Below are 15,530 nucleotides of genomic sequence, written 5' to 3' on the forward strand. Positions count from 1 at the left end.
ATCTACAAGCTCATAGCGTGGCACCGAGTGCCACGCTATGAGCTTGTAGATCTGCTATTTTTCGAAAAATCGTGGAAATGTTTGCAAATCTTTGAATATATATTTTATTAAAGCAAACATTTGTAACTCAAATCTTTGCTTCTGGGGGGTCTCTGGAATATTTATTTTGAGATGGGGTCGGCAGCCAAATACATATAATTTTGGGTGGTCCTTGACATGAATTTTTTTTCCCTCTATTCCCTGAAAAGTAACGGTTTTGGACATGCAAGGTTTCCTGAGAGCAAGAAGGGCAGAATACATACGGTACGAGGGCAGAATGAAATCATATGGCATGGAAGACAAGGGTGGGACTGGATTAGTCTGAAAGCACATTGACTACTTCATGGTGTGCATGTGTGAACACACAGTAAGTATCGACATGAATGCAGTGGTGGAAGAAGTACTCAGGTATTTTTACTTAAGTAAAAGTAGCAATCCCACTATATCAAAATACTCTGTTACAAGTAAAAGGCCTGTGTTCAAAATGTTACTTGAGTAAAAGTGCAAAGGTATTGGCATTAAAATACACTTAAAGTACTAAAATGTTTGAAAATAGCTACAAGCTCACAACGTGTCGCGATGCGACGCGTTGTGAGCTTGTAGATCGGCTATTTTCAAGTAGCCTAGGTATAAAATAGGGCTGAAGTGGTTAATATATGTTTTATAATGTAATCATTTATATGTGCAAAGTAACTAAAGTTTTCAAATAATTGTAGTGGAGTAAAAGTAGAATATTTGCCTCTGAGATGTAGTGGAGTAGAAGCAAAAGTACAGAAAATTGGAAATACTCCAGTAAAGTAAAAAAATACCTCAAAATTGCACTTAAGTACAGTACAGTAGAGTACATGTACTTAGTTACTTTACACCACTGCATGAACACATACATACTGAATGCACAATGTGCTATGGGACATCTTTTATTTATTAATTCATTGGTGGTGTTAAAAATAAAGATACGTGTTGCGAGTAGACTCAAAATAGCTCAAACAATTGGGTCTAATGAGCTTTCAGACACAGCCATTCAGTGCATTCAGTTAGAGAAAGCGAGGGAGGCCGTGATTATTTCTGTGTTAGTATTTAGTACTTAGTTAGTACATTAGTTAGTACATTTACCATGTTGCGTAGTTAGTATACATTCAGCATTTAGTTTAGTTAGTACATTTGGTATTAGTATTTAGTTAGTACATTAGTTAGTACATTAGTTAGTACATTTATCATTCTGCGTAGTTAGTATACATTCAGCATTTAGTTTAGTTAGTACATTTGGTATTAATGTTAAGATATAATGCATTTAACCACATGAACCCTATAGCATCCCTATTCTGGGCGTGTTATAATAGGCGAACATTCAGCAAATTGTGAACAATCAGTGAAAACACCCTCTATATCATGTAAAATTGAAGTGTTTCAGATTCAACATTTTTTGTTTACGTGGTCTGTTGTTTTTTTCCCCACATCACCTATACCTCTTTGCCAAAAATAGCCGCTCACAAAGCTCACAACGCCTCGCAGCACGAGGTGTTGTGAGCTTGTAGATCTGCTATTTTTGGCTAAAGTTCTCCTCAGAAAAGGGATGCTAGGGTTCAAGTGGCTATGGTAAAATAAAAAAACATATCACGCAAAGATTTGAAGGACCCCCTGTAGTAACTCTGAGGACCCCCTAGGGGTCCCGGATCCCCTGTTGAAGACCCCTGCTGTACAGGGTTCAAGTGGTTAAAATTCTTATTGAGACGAGGACTTACAGGAGAGTGGGTTTTGGAGCAGAGAGGTAGAGAGGAGACAGGCTGGACAGTCAGTTGTTGGTTAGTTGCCAGAAGAGAAGAGCAGAGGTAAACATGCATGTTCTGTTGTTGTTCATGTTTCTGAGCGTGCGCGTGCTTTGTGAGTGTCTCAGTCGACACTATAGAACCTCCATGCACTTCAACTTCATCTGCAAACTTCCAAGTAACATTATGATGTATTCCTATGCCTCCATAATGCGCTAAAAAGCAATAAAACACGCAAAAATAACTTTCCGTTTGTTTTTTCCAAACCAAAATTACAAACGAAATATTGTGAAATATATGCTAGTCTTTCCTTCATGGGGCATACATTGAAAAGAGCTTTTTTTGGGTTTGTTGTACCCACGCCATCTTTTATTATTCAGGTTCTTATTTACAATTCCCCATCTGAGGTTTCATTTGTTCACGTTCCACACTCCACAAAAATGATTGCACTTCACCCACTCCTCTCTCTTATTCACCTCGTTCTCCTGTTATTGCTTGTGTATTTCATCATCACCTTGGCTGTGTACGTCCATGTACCAGAGAGTAGACGGTGCCCAGATTCTCCCCCAACACATGGCATGTATTATACTGTACATGCGCACATGTGTGTACTGTGTGTGTGTGTGCACACGCACACACACACGCTCGCACGCGTGAACGCGGCTTACCCTGGCATGGCGATGAGGCTGTAGCTGCAGGCATGCAGCACCACAGAGCGTGCCCAGATGGTCATCTGCTGCCCCGTGTTCGCCCAGACTAATCTAATCACTGATGCCTCGGCAGAACCGCCACAAAACCCTCTCGCCACACCGGCCGCGCCGCGGCGTCCTCGTCTCAGGCCGCGTCCGACCGAAACAAAAAAAAGCAGAGGGATTACCGCCGCGTGCGGCTCACCTCTGCCACGGTGCGCCGTCAGCCGTGCAAGCCATTGTCATGCCAAGAAACACAAAGGCAAACAACAGCAGTTGGTTGAGCACGAGCAACAGGGCCCAGCAACCACGGCAGACTGAGCAAACGTCGCCCCGCTTGCCAAAAGGCTGTTATATGGAAACGCCAAACTCACGCCAAGTATAACAGAGCCGTTCCAAAATGGTAAGTGGGTAAATGACAAGCGGCCATCGTTTCTCATTCTCCTCGGATTCGTTTTTAAAGAGGGAGGAGGAGGAGGAAGGGAGCACTTTCACCAAAAAATGTAAAGGGTCCTGGACGATGACCTAATTGTTTGATTCTACTTCACTCAGACAAAGGCGGTGGAGAAAGGATGTGAGGGTTTGGTGAGGTCTAAACCCCATGCAGGGTTTTAGAGTGGTGCCTGAGGAAAATTCTGGTTTTGCTGTCAACAACTCATGCGTCATTTTGGTCCTTAATGTTCTGTTAAGACTCTGCAGTGACGCACCAATGCAGGCTGTCAACTTCTGCTTGAACACGTAATGATGATAAACAGTGAAACAGAACATAATTTACAGAATATTACAATGTACAGGCAGCTGCCTGAACACAGGAAACAGGAAATTGGAATAATTGCATACGATAATAGTTTAAGTAGGAGAAAAACAAAAATGTTTTTCAAAAGCATTCAGGAAGCCTGCTACCAGGTTGGACTCAAATTCACCTCGACCCTCCAACGGTTGTGTTTATGGGTCAGACATATTGCATGTTCGCTGAAAAGGGGCTGAGGGAGATGGGATGAGAAGCTGCAAGGATGAAGTGAGTTGAAAAGAGGAGATAATCAAACAAAATCATTTGAAATATTATAGTTTCAGGGAGAAATCCTCTAATAAGACTTAAAAAAAAAACAATATATAGCCCTGAACGCTATCCCATAGAGCCAGACCAGAAATAGAGAGTTGAATTATTATGGAGGGACAGAAATTCAGAACAATAACGAGTGGAACACTAAACAAAAGAGAATGAAAGTCAGGGACAGAGAGAGAGAGAGAGGGAGGAGATATGGGTATAGCAAACGAACATACTATAATCCCTGTACGAAATGAACATAAAGTGTGTACAGATATTTCGTTTGAAACCAACATTAATATTTATTATAACCGCCTACTGTATGTCTATATTCAGTGGTTTTCAACCCTTTTCATATCAAGGTCCATTATTTATTCGGCATTTGAGCCATGGACCACCATTTGATGAGATTTAGACCAAAACTTTTAAATAATTTTTTATCGTTGGATACGATTTGTCCACAATTCCATGCTGTATTGATGTTGGTACCATAGGAGACATAACAGGCACACGTTGATCAAAATAACAATTATTTAATTAGGTAATGCAAATATTTAATAATGTAACTCTTGAGAGCGTAAAATGAAACCAAATGGACCCGTAAGGGTCCATTTGGTTTCATTTCACGCTCTCAAGAGTTAAATATCTATAAGGGTCCATTTGGTTACCAACTCTCCATCATTGGAGCTGGGGACCACCTGGAACCCCCTCAAGGACCACTGGTGGTCCCCGGACCACTGGTTGAGAGAACCACCTATGTCTACATTATTATTGTCTCTTTATCCCGCCTCTCCTTAACACAAGGACTTTGTGATGTAATCATATAGTCGTGGTTGAGTGCTAAGGGAGGGTTATGGCGAAACGCTGCGCGGAGAAATGGATATTTTACTACCCAGGTATATCTTAAAACAATCAGCGCCTTGATGAATGGTGGGAATGGCTGATGTATGGCTGGAATGGAAGGGTTATTTGGAGAAGGTTTGAGTCAGGGAAATGCACCTCATCAATCAGCGTGATTAAAGGCGCTCTGGCCGGGCCTGAAACAAAACTCACACAGCAAGTGGCTGCATGGCCTTTTTAAAGGCACAGTTCGCTGTTTTAGAAGTGTCTAACATAATAGCACGGTGTTTCTCAACCTGTGGGCCGCGGGGGTATTGCAAGTGGGTGCCCAAATGATTGGCAAAACGCTAAGATTTTAATGTCACATCCTTTAACTAAGATGTGGGTAGATAGATAGATAGATAGATAGATAGATAGATAGATAGATAGATATATAGATAGACAGATAGACAGATAGATAGATAGATAGATAGATTACACTTTGGCTATTCAAAAATAGCAGATATACAAGCTCATAGCGCAGCACCGAGTGCCGCGCTATGAGCTTGTAGATCTGCTATTTTGGAGAAATCGTGAACATTTGTGCCAATCTTTGAATATATATTTTTTCAAGAGAACATTTGTAACTCAAATCTTTGCTTCTGGGGGTCCCTGGAACAAAACATTTTGAGATGGGGGTCCGTGGCCAAATACATATACATTTTGGGGGTCCTTGACATGAAAAAGTTAGAGAACCACTGACATAGTAATATTTTTTTCATGAAAACTTAGGAGTTAGAAGACATTTTGTAGAATCGGTCTTGAATCGGCCTCAGGTCTTAATGGGTTAAAATGAACATGAAATGCGGTCCACCCATCTGACCACTTCACGTGGTCAGGTGGTGCATGGACCTGGCAAACACTTTTGACATTTTCAAGTGGGCCCCGATCCAGAGAAAGGCCGAGAACCACTGACATAGCAGCAGACCCACTGCAGTGGGTGACTGACTGACTGTAACTTAGGTCTAATTTATACTTTGTCGTATGGCCGGGTCGCTCGATGAAAATAACTGATTTCACAATGAAAAAAACATGAGGGATTTTGGCCCAGCTTTTAGAAGTTGGCTGCCCCGGCTTCTGAGAATGTATACTATACAGTAATTAAATAGAGCAAGAGTGATGCGGTACTGTGTTCTGTTATGAAGCAAGGGAGGGGTGATGACACCGGCCGAGCATGATTCACACTATAAATTTGAGCTTCTCCCTGATAAGGACACTTTGACAGCACCATGCCATGTTCCATTATACACCCTCTCCACGGCACACAAATCACCGGACACATCACACACACACACACACACACACACTCACATGCAGGAACGCACACACGCGCACGTGCGCACACACACTGACAGGAGCGTACTATACAGGCCTATACTTGCCCCGTGGCCAAAATCCATTTTAGCCAAAGCCCATAACAAAAAAATATATAGCCTTGTGTCAGCAGTTCTGCATAGTTAGAGCATCTGATTTTACTGCACGGCTCAAACACACGCTCGCACGTTTCGCACACAGAGAGGACACGCGCACACGCCGAGGCAAACACACAAGCACACACACACACACACTGCAGACAGACAAGAACATAAATGGCGGAGTTGTAAGACTTGTAAGCTACTGAGGCTGTTGACTGATACCTGACCTGGGCATCTGCCGTGCGGTAACAAGCGGACTCTAATGAAAGAACTGGATGACTGACTGGCTATTTGGATGCTTGGCAGGTTACAAGGTCTACAAGTGCTATGTGTAACGATACACACACGCTCTCACACACACACACACACACACACACACACACACACACACACACACACACACACACCAACATCACCACCGCACCTGCTCTGTAAATGTATTGTGGTTCATTCCGGCAGTGAAGGGAGACCTGATTCTTTTGCCCATCACCAGGGGCGTAAACACAGAGAGAGCAGCTCCTCACACCACCTGTTCATCTGTACAACCGGGAACACAGTTTCCTTCAAAAAACTACCTTAACTGTACAAACGCTGACACAGCATTTTAGCAGTGAGCGTTGACACTTTAGTGAACAGAGAGAAAGATTAAAGAAACTGAGAGAAAGAAAGAGGGAAAGAGATGTGGGACGGAAATGAAAGAAAGAAGTTGTTTACAAGATTTACACTATGATGCTTTTGTACAAAAAAATATAATTCAAATATAGGTGGGTGGGGGGAGGGACCAGGGAATGGGAGAATAGGCTCTATGCACAGCAGACATTTTGGAGAGAAATTGGGCCTCTTCTTACTTCCTTCACAGGTGTTACCAATGATACTAATGAAGGCTCTGTTCCATTCTGGTCAAACACAGTCAGGGTGTTGGCTAACTGGAAACACTCTGCTACACCAGTGGGTCTCAAAGTGTGGTCCAGGGACCCTCATGGTTCCTTGAAGGGATTCCAAATGGCCCCTTAAAAGTTACGGGTCCATTTGGTTCCATTTGTACACTCTCAGAGTTATGGGGGTCCTTGAAATTAAAAGGTTTGAGAACCACTGTGCAACATGACATGGAACAAAGCCTTCATTAGTATCATTGGTAAAACCTGTGAACCTGTGAATTTTTTTTCCAATATGGCTGCTGTGCTGTGGGGCATATACTGTATCTGCTGTACACCTGTTTCTCAAATAAAAATATGTTTAAAAAAAACGTAAATAAAAGAAAATAACATAGAACATCAAAAAGATTCGGGCTTCAACAGCTTAGACGGAAAACCAAGAGAGCGTGTGCGGACACCTGCTGTGTAGCCCGGCACATGAAAGATCAGACATTTAGCATTGAAATCTATTTTTGTTGTTGAGCGTTTCAAAGAGCTGCCTCCGAGCCATGCTCTTTCTTCTCTCTGACACACATACAGCGGAGATACGTACGGAAACGAACGCGCACATGTCGTATATGTAAATGTCTCACAGGCCTATTGTATACCAAAGAAACACACGTGTGCGCAGCATGCCAGTTGAGTGAATGGTGGATAGCGCTCCGCATTAAGGTCTAGTACATTTTACCCGAGAAAGGGGGAAGCAAAATCCCAGTCACACAACCAGCCGGCTCGTTTGTTCAATACGAACAAATGACACAACATAATCCCATTTAGGATGGAGGCAGAGCTCCTTTGTTTCCCGTCATGCGTCACCACATACCTTCCCCCTCAGGGGCTAGAGAGTCACACATCCGCACGCAGAGAGAGGCGGAAAAATAGAATGAAAAATTAAAGAGAGGTGAGAGCGATGCAAGAGAGGAAGGAGAGGAAGAATAAAACGGAGCGTGTTAGACCAGAGGGGAAGGGGGGGGGGGGAGTGGGGGGAAGATTGAAGATCGGTGACGAGACGGCGACAGGGAGAAGCTTCAAGGCCTGATTATGGAGGAGAGAACAGATGGGTAGAGATCTACATGTGTGGGAACACATGGCTGAAATTCCCCGGAATCTTCCGCTCGATTGTGTATAGAGGATGTGTCGTTTCCAACACATCCATGTGTCTTTTCCAACACATCCATGTGTCTTATAGGAGGAGTATTACGTTATTTCATTTTGAGGACGACATACGCGATTGCATTTTTAATTTGAACAGAACAAAGGCTATACAAACAGTCATAATCTGGCCTGATTTGAAAATCGGAGAAGTGAAAAACTCTAATGACGTCTCGACACCATCGGGAAAGTGGCGGATGATATCGTGGCCGTTTTTCCCGCTTTCACCGATTGTCTCAATGGCAAAACGAGACACACACAAAGCCTAGAGCAGGGGTCTTCAACCCTTTTCAACCCAAGGACCCCCTAGCTGAGAGACAGATGAAGCAGGGACCCCCAGTACATATTGTATGAAATTGCGTTGCAGATTCAACCTTTTCATAGATTTCATAGACAGTTGGTTGCGAGGCGTTATGAGCTTGTTGATCTGCTATTTTCGGCTAATGTTCCCCATCACACAAAGATTTGGCGGACCCTCTGCAGTAACTCTGAGGACCCCCTAGGGGCCCCGGACCCCCTGTTGAAGACCCCTGGCCTAGATCATCATGAACTACCACGGTCAACCGTTTGGGAGGAGAATTAGATCCACAAGGTTCAACAAGCTGAATGAAAGACTCAATCTCTCCCCCAGGTGATTTGCATCGCTATTGGCGAGCCTTCACATTTATCTGTTGATCCAGTGTGTGCTATGTTTTCCTCTCTATTCTCTCTTTCCTACTTCTTTGTGTAACCGCAATATTGAGAGCTGGCACAGAGAAGAATTTCACCCACTTCTTTACACCTGTAAATCGTGTGATGTGACAATGAAGTTGTTTCTGATTCCGTATATCTTTTCTGTTGTATGACAGTACCTAATCAGATTCAGGACAAATGTAATCTTTCATTATTCATTGACACAAAACACTGCGTTCGGAAAATAACAACAAGAAGATTGAAGCCGATGAACTGTAGCTTGCATTGGACCCTGCAATCGGCTCAAACTCAAACCAATTGCCTTTAAGAGCCGTTTGTCTTGAGCACGACGGAAAACAAAAGAACAGGGTTTAGCGAAAGACGAGAAAGGCTTTACGGGGAGCGAGAAACAGGGGTGTGAAAAGCCCGTCGTGTGAGACAACGGTGTGAAACTCATCATGTGAGACGTCAGGGTTCGCAGCAGCTGGAGACGTGATGAGAAATAGTGGGGATACAGCAGAGAGAGAGCAAGACGAGCGATAGAAAGGGGTGAGAAAAGATCGGTTGGATAGACGATATAACAGAGGTCCTGAAGTTCAGAGCAGTCTCCCCGGCTCACCCTCTGAGCTGAGCGAGAACGGTTCTGATTGCTGAAACACTAACAGAGCGAGAACAGAAGTGACAGGAGATGATGTCGGGGAGAGGCCGACAGAAAAAAACAAGTTTGAACCGTGGCAACTTGGAGCTTTTATCCGACTACAGTCAGCAAAGGGAGTGGGATTCAGAAGAAGGGACACACAGCCCAAATCCAAGAGTTTTGACTTAACTCTGTATGTGTTAAACGAACACTCCAGGATTTGACCGCGTCAAAGCAGAGGCAACTGCTGGGAATAGATAAAGAAACCCGGGGAGATGTTTGAAATTGCATTATCAAGGTCAATATCTGAGCCATCAAAAGCGCAGAACGAAAAAAGGAAGACAGCTTGGAAACAGAAAGCAAGAAATGTCTGATCCGAATTCCAATTTCGGGCATTCAAATCTGAATCTCGCACTGTGATCAGCAACACCACAGGAGATTCAAAACAACAACAACATACAAACAAACCCAAAGGAGGGACAGTGGAGATAGAAAAGAAAGGTCTCCACGTCTTTGACCATCTTTCAACTTTGATGCCGTGTGAGAGGCAACCAGTCTGGTATAGTAGAAAAAAGCAGTTGCCACATCAGCCTGGCAAAGTGACCTTACCTAGGACGCCCAGCCGGTAGTTGACAGTCATCACGATGACATTGCCATAGCTGGCCAGGATGCTGCCGTCAAACATATTCCCCGTTCCTTCCATGTAGGAGCCCCCGTGGATGAAAACCATCACGGGCTTGGGGCTGCCACTCTCCCGGATGTCTGAGGGTGGAGGGAGGGAGGGAGGGGGGGGGTTTAGGAGCGGGGAGGGGAGGGAAGGGAAGGGAAGGAGGAGAAGGTGAAGTGAGAAAAAGGACTGATTAGACCACAGATTGAACATGACAGCTGCAGATGCAATCTCAATACTTTAGGGGGCTTTGGCCTCTCAAATGTTTTTTTTGTAAGTAATCTTGGCATATTGGCTTTTTTAGCTTTGAGACAGGGTGTTAGTTGGAAGCGTCAAACCACTCATTTTGTCATGTGAAGGGGGATGACATGTCCCTGGGTGATTGGAAAACACTGTTACTTTTTTTAATTTCACACAGGTATTGATAAAATGGGAGACTTAATGGAGCGAGTTTTAATTTTCGTTTCAGTCAATGAAATGTCAACATTCAGGGGTGCGCAATTGAAATTGTCATTCCATTTGGAGGCAAAAGTCATTTGAGTAATTTAGTGCAAAATCAGTGTATTGCATTTGACATTTTTATAGAGACAGGGGTAGCCATGCTAAAACTTTTAATTTGATGGTGAATATTTAAGGGTTGTTTAAGGGGTTGTTTAGCTGTCAAAAAAATTGCATCCTTGATTTTGTAGCTCGCTGGAAAGCTATTTGCTATAATTGGTCAATCAAGACGAGACACTTTCCTTTGATGGATTTGGTATAAGAGGCAGTGAAGGGAGTTAAGTAACTATTGCTAATCCCGGCTAAACCTTTACATCTGTGTAAACACTGATAATTACTAGGCGTCTCTATTGAAGGTTATATATATATATATATATATATATATATATATATATATATATATATATATATAATTATTTTTTCTCCGGCTTTGTTACCTTTTTGGGGTGTTTTTGTTACTTTAAGGCGTTTAATTCGGTTAATTTGGTACAAAAAATGTACTCCATGAAGTGTGTGTGTGTGTGTGTGTGTGTGTGTGTGTGTGTGTGTGTGTGTGTGTGTGTGTGTGTGTGTGTGTGTGTGTGTGTGTGTGTGTGTGTGTGTGTGTGTGTGTGTGTGTGTGTGTGCGTGTGCGCGCGCGTGCGTGCGTGCGTGTGTGTGTGTGCATCAGGACGACATACTGTTGAATGTCAGGCCTCTACGCGGAAACAAAGTAATGTACACTATGTCATTTAGCAGTCGTTTTACATGAATTACTGACCATAAAGGAGCTATACAGTTCTCTCTAACACATAGACAGTGGATTACAAGTGAGGAGGATTAGGGAAAAACACTGGACGCTTTTATAGTATATGTACACCGCAACGCATTTTTCCTTTCATCTTTACGTATACTGTATGCCAGAGACGAGAGCTTTTCATCTTGGGTGCTGCTTAACTATCTCCATCTGAACACGCACACAACGGAGCGTTCAGCCCATTGATGTTTGCTGTTGAGGGACAACAGGGTCCACAGAGAGATCAGCGATTCCACAGGGATTAAAATTTAACTAGGCGAGGAAATAGAAAAACCATTCCCATCCTGAAAAAAATAAAGAACAAGAAATCTCTAGTTTTTTTTGAGAATGTATTGTTTTGTTTTTTTCTCGCTAAGTTGAGCGAGGGAGTGATAGAGAAAGAGTGAGAGAGCTACAGTACAGAAAAAAGGACATCATTACGTGTTTGTTTGTGTTCATGTTTTGAGTGTGTGTGTACGAGAGAGGAGCAAGATGATTTAACCCTTTAAGACCGGGAACACATCTGTGTCATTTTTTTTATTTCTTTGGGCTATTCAAAAATAGCAGATCTACAAGCTCATAGCGCGGCACCGAGCGCCGCGCTATGAGCTTGTAGATCTGCTATTTTTAGTTGTTTTTTTTAAGTTGTGAAAATGTGTGCAAATAAATACATTTTTAGCTCAAATCTTTGCTTCTGGGGGTCCCTGGAACAAAATATTTTCAGATGGGGGTCCTTGACATGAAATAGTTTGAGAACCACTGATATTATAGCAACATATGTTTTTTCAAAAAACTTTTGTAGAATACCCAGAAGCAAAGATTTGAGTTACAAATGTTTGCTTTAAAAAAATATATATATATTCAAAGATTTGCACACATTGTCACGATTTTTCAAAAATAACAGATCTACAAGCTCGTAGCGCGGCACCGAGATCTGCTATTTTTGAATAGCACAAAGAAATCTTAAAAAATGACAGCATGCGTTCCCCGGTCTCAATGATTTAATGGATTGCGAGGACTCGCCTACATTGCACTGTTCTGCTCTTAAGTCTGTGGTTGAGTGCTTTTTCTCCATGTGCATACATAAAGAGAGAGAGAGAGAGAGAGAACATGAGGACACCCGAAAGATAAGCACGGTGAACATTGTTGACGACAGTCTAAATGTCATCCGTGCAGAACGCGTTGTGCCCATGAGGAAATCTGTTTAAATCTCTCAGACACAACAAAAGAGAAACGGAGGGGAGTCTGGGTTTAAAGAGACTGTTATCTTTTCTCCTCGCCTCGCATCGGTTCTAAGCAGGGAGTTAATATTAGACTCATCTGGCCGCTGGGTAGAGGGAGAGTCTGATTTGGTAGCATACACAGTAAAATCCTCAGTGTTCATTTACAGTGGTGGAAAAAAGTACTCACATTTTCTACTTTAAGTAAAAGTATCAATACTGCAAGGTAGAAATACTCTGTTACAAGTAAAGGCCCTTGTTGAAAGTGTTACTTGAGTAAAATACAAAAGTATTGGCATCAAAATGTACTTAAAGTACCAAAAGTAAAAGTACTAACATATTTGAAAATAGCAGATCTACAAGCTCACAACGCGTCGCATTGTGAGCTTGTAGATCGGCTATTTTCAAACAGCCTATAAATAAAAAAAGGGCTAAAGTGGTTAATGTATGTTTTATAATGTAATCATTTTATATCTGCAAAGTAACTAGTACCTAAAGTTTTCAAATAATTGCAGTGGAGTAAAAGTACAATATTTGCCTCTGAGATGTATAGCGGAGTAGACGTAAAAGTATTGAACATTGGAAATACTCCAGTAAAGTAAAAGTATCTCAAAATTGTACTTGCGTAAATGTACTTAGTTACTTTACACCATCCCTACGGGTCCATTTGGCTACATTTGAGTTAAATAAACAGTGAGGATTTTTTACTGTGCACATGTACTGTAAGTGCTTGTTTTGTCCTGTATCCTTATATGTCTGCAGTGCTCATTACGGCACATCACTTCTTCCTCTCCTGTCCTTTGCGGTTGTTGTTGTTGTGCTTGTTGTGTTGTGTTGTTCCAATGTTCTTTGTGTGGCCCGCTTCCCAGCAGGCAGTGGGGCAGCATGTACTAGTGGCATGTCATAACTCTCCTCTGGAATGCTTCCACATGCTACTGACAAAAAAGGTCAGGAGATTGGATGTGCGCGCACGTGTGTGTGCGTGTGCGTGTGTGTGTCTCACAGAGGGTGGGTGGTGGTGGTGGTGGTGGTGGTGGGGTGGAGGTGTTTGTGGTTTGGACACAAGGCTTTTTGCAGTGACAGATAATGACAAAATGGCTGCCCTCGGTGGACAAAGAGAAGACGAGGGGAGAGGAAAGGACGTGCGAGGAGAGGAGAGGAACGGTATCCGTTGAACACCGATTCAACCAATATTAGCAAGTGATATTGTTTTGTTAAAACGGTGTTAAATAGCTCTATATTTTGATAATAATCATTGCTGTATAGAGTGTTTGTTCAGTAACAGGGGTCTCCCAGTCTCTCCAACTCTTTGGTAAAGAGAAAATGCATTTTCAGGTCGGGATACCAATTCTATGCAGTCAGGAGAGAGAACTCGCACAGCACGATAAACAAGAGGAATTGGAAGTGACGACACGAGGGGGTACTCTCTCCCGATTGGATGAAACCGGTGACCCACCTGAAAATGTATATATTCCGATTAGAGTGCCAAACACGAGAATTCTCGTGTTTGCAATTTTTGAGTGGTGCCAACCACTCCTATATCTGACTTTGTCCGTGTGTCCGTCCGTATGTATGTATGTCCAATAAACAAACATTGATGACAACATCAATACGGGGCTCATCAAAGGCACCACTCTCTTCACACAGGGTGTGATTTTTTATTTCCACAAGGGGTGCTCTAACGCAACTTAGGAATCATCCTAGGTCCCTGTAAAATGGAATGGACGGATGTGACAAGGGGCCCAAAAAACTTTTTTACCGTGGTGAAAACGAGCCATTTTCACATCACTCTGCAATGGCGGATCGCGTTAGAAATATTATTGTTCCAGTCGTTAAGATGGGACCCTCGACCATCACGCAGCCGCAGACACCCTTTGTTTACATCCAGGTCCTTGTGGAGGCTTCTGCTCTAAACAGATCAGCGTAAACGGTAAGAACGATGGCATTGGATGTACCCGGTTTTAAAAAATCTCTGGCACTTGATGTGTTAAAGAGGTGGAGAGATGGGGAGACCCTGTTACTGAAAAAACACTCTATAGCAATGATTACTATAAGAATATGGAGCTTACATTTTTTCACCAAAAAACTGTGTTTTAACCAGAAAGATATCACTCATACTACCTTTAAAGAGAAGGTATGACAGTGACAGTGATGATGCCGGTGGTGGTCATCACTTTGGTACAAAATATGACAAAGATATATGATGATGACGACAGTGGTGACAACAATGGCCGTTAAACTGCGGGAGCAGATGTTGACGTATACACACGGGTGATGAAAACGACCTTTTTCGGCATGGTGAGCTTATATAAATGGTTTAATCGAAGACATGAAGGTGTTTCTTATCACGGGAACAATTCACTAGTGTGGAATTAACGGGCGCCACTAGATATCATAATTACACCGCCCCATATTTGGTGTTTTTCTTTGTGATATTGTCTTCTGCTCGCGGCAATTTGAGGGTGAGGTCAGTCTTCTTTTCGATAGCAAAGATGTAATTATCGGGACCTCCGAGGGGTCCGCCGGGAGTTTCACATGGAGCGAGATGAAAGTACGTCGGTTTCAAGGAGAGGTTATGCGATTTAACCCATTAAGACCGGGAACGCATCTGTGTCACTTTTAGATTTGAGCTAAAAAAGCATAGTTTTACACTTTGGCTATTCAAAAATAGCAGATCTACAAGCTCGTATCGCGGCACTCGGTGCCGCGCTACGAGCTTGTAGATCTGCTATTTTAGAAAAATCTTTAGAAAATGTGTGCAAATCTTTCAATATATATTGTTTTAAAGCGAACATTTTGAACTCAAATCTTTGCTTCTGGGGGTCCCTGGAACAAAATATTTTGAGATGGGGGGTCGGCGGCCAAATACATGTCATATCGGGGGTCCTTGTCTTGACATGAAAACGTTTCAGCACCACTGATATAGAAAAATATGTTTGTTTCATTAAACTGTTGGGATTTAGAAGACATTTGTAGAATCGACTTCAGGTTCTTAATGGGTTAAAAACCTGCGGGGTGATTTGGACGCTCGCTCGCTCTGCTCCCCCACACGTTACCAGGGGTTTGCCTGCACATACAGTACAGCAGGTTGTCAGGCGAGGTGCCATGTGAGAGCATGAAGTCTGCAGCTTGTTGCTGCCTCCGAGATGAGCCTTGCGT

The 15,530-nt window shown here is 42.8% G+C and overlaps 1 protein-coding gene across 2 annotated transcripts in view; it reads right to left on the reverse strand.

Annotated features, from left to right (window-relative positions):
- The window catches only part of nlgn1 (neuroligin 1), a gene marked incomplete at its 3' end in the record, with an annotated part of 373,866 nt that overhangs the window by 215,401 nt on the left and 142,935 nt on the right, over nucleotides 1–15,530 (reverse strand). For both annotated transcript variants that reach the window (XM_084067845.1, XM_084067844.1), the window contains one exon: nucleotides 9,821–9,973. In XM_084067845.1, coding sequence (XP_083923971.1) covers nucleotides 9,821–9,973 — 153 coding nt within the window. The remainder of the gene's footprint in view (nucleotides 1–9,820; nucleotides 9,974–15,530) is intronic.

Source organism: Gymnoscopelus microlampas (genome assembly GCF_963454915.1).
Source record: "Gymnoscopelus microlampas genome assembly, chromosome: 9".
NCBI lineage: Eukaryota > Metazoa > Chordata > Actinopteri > Myctophiformes > Myctophidae > Gymnoscopelus > Gymnoscopelus microlampas.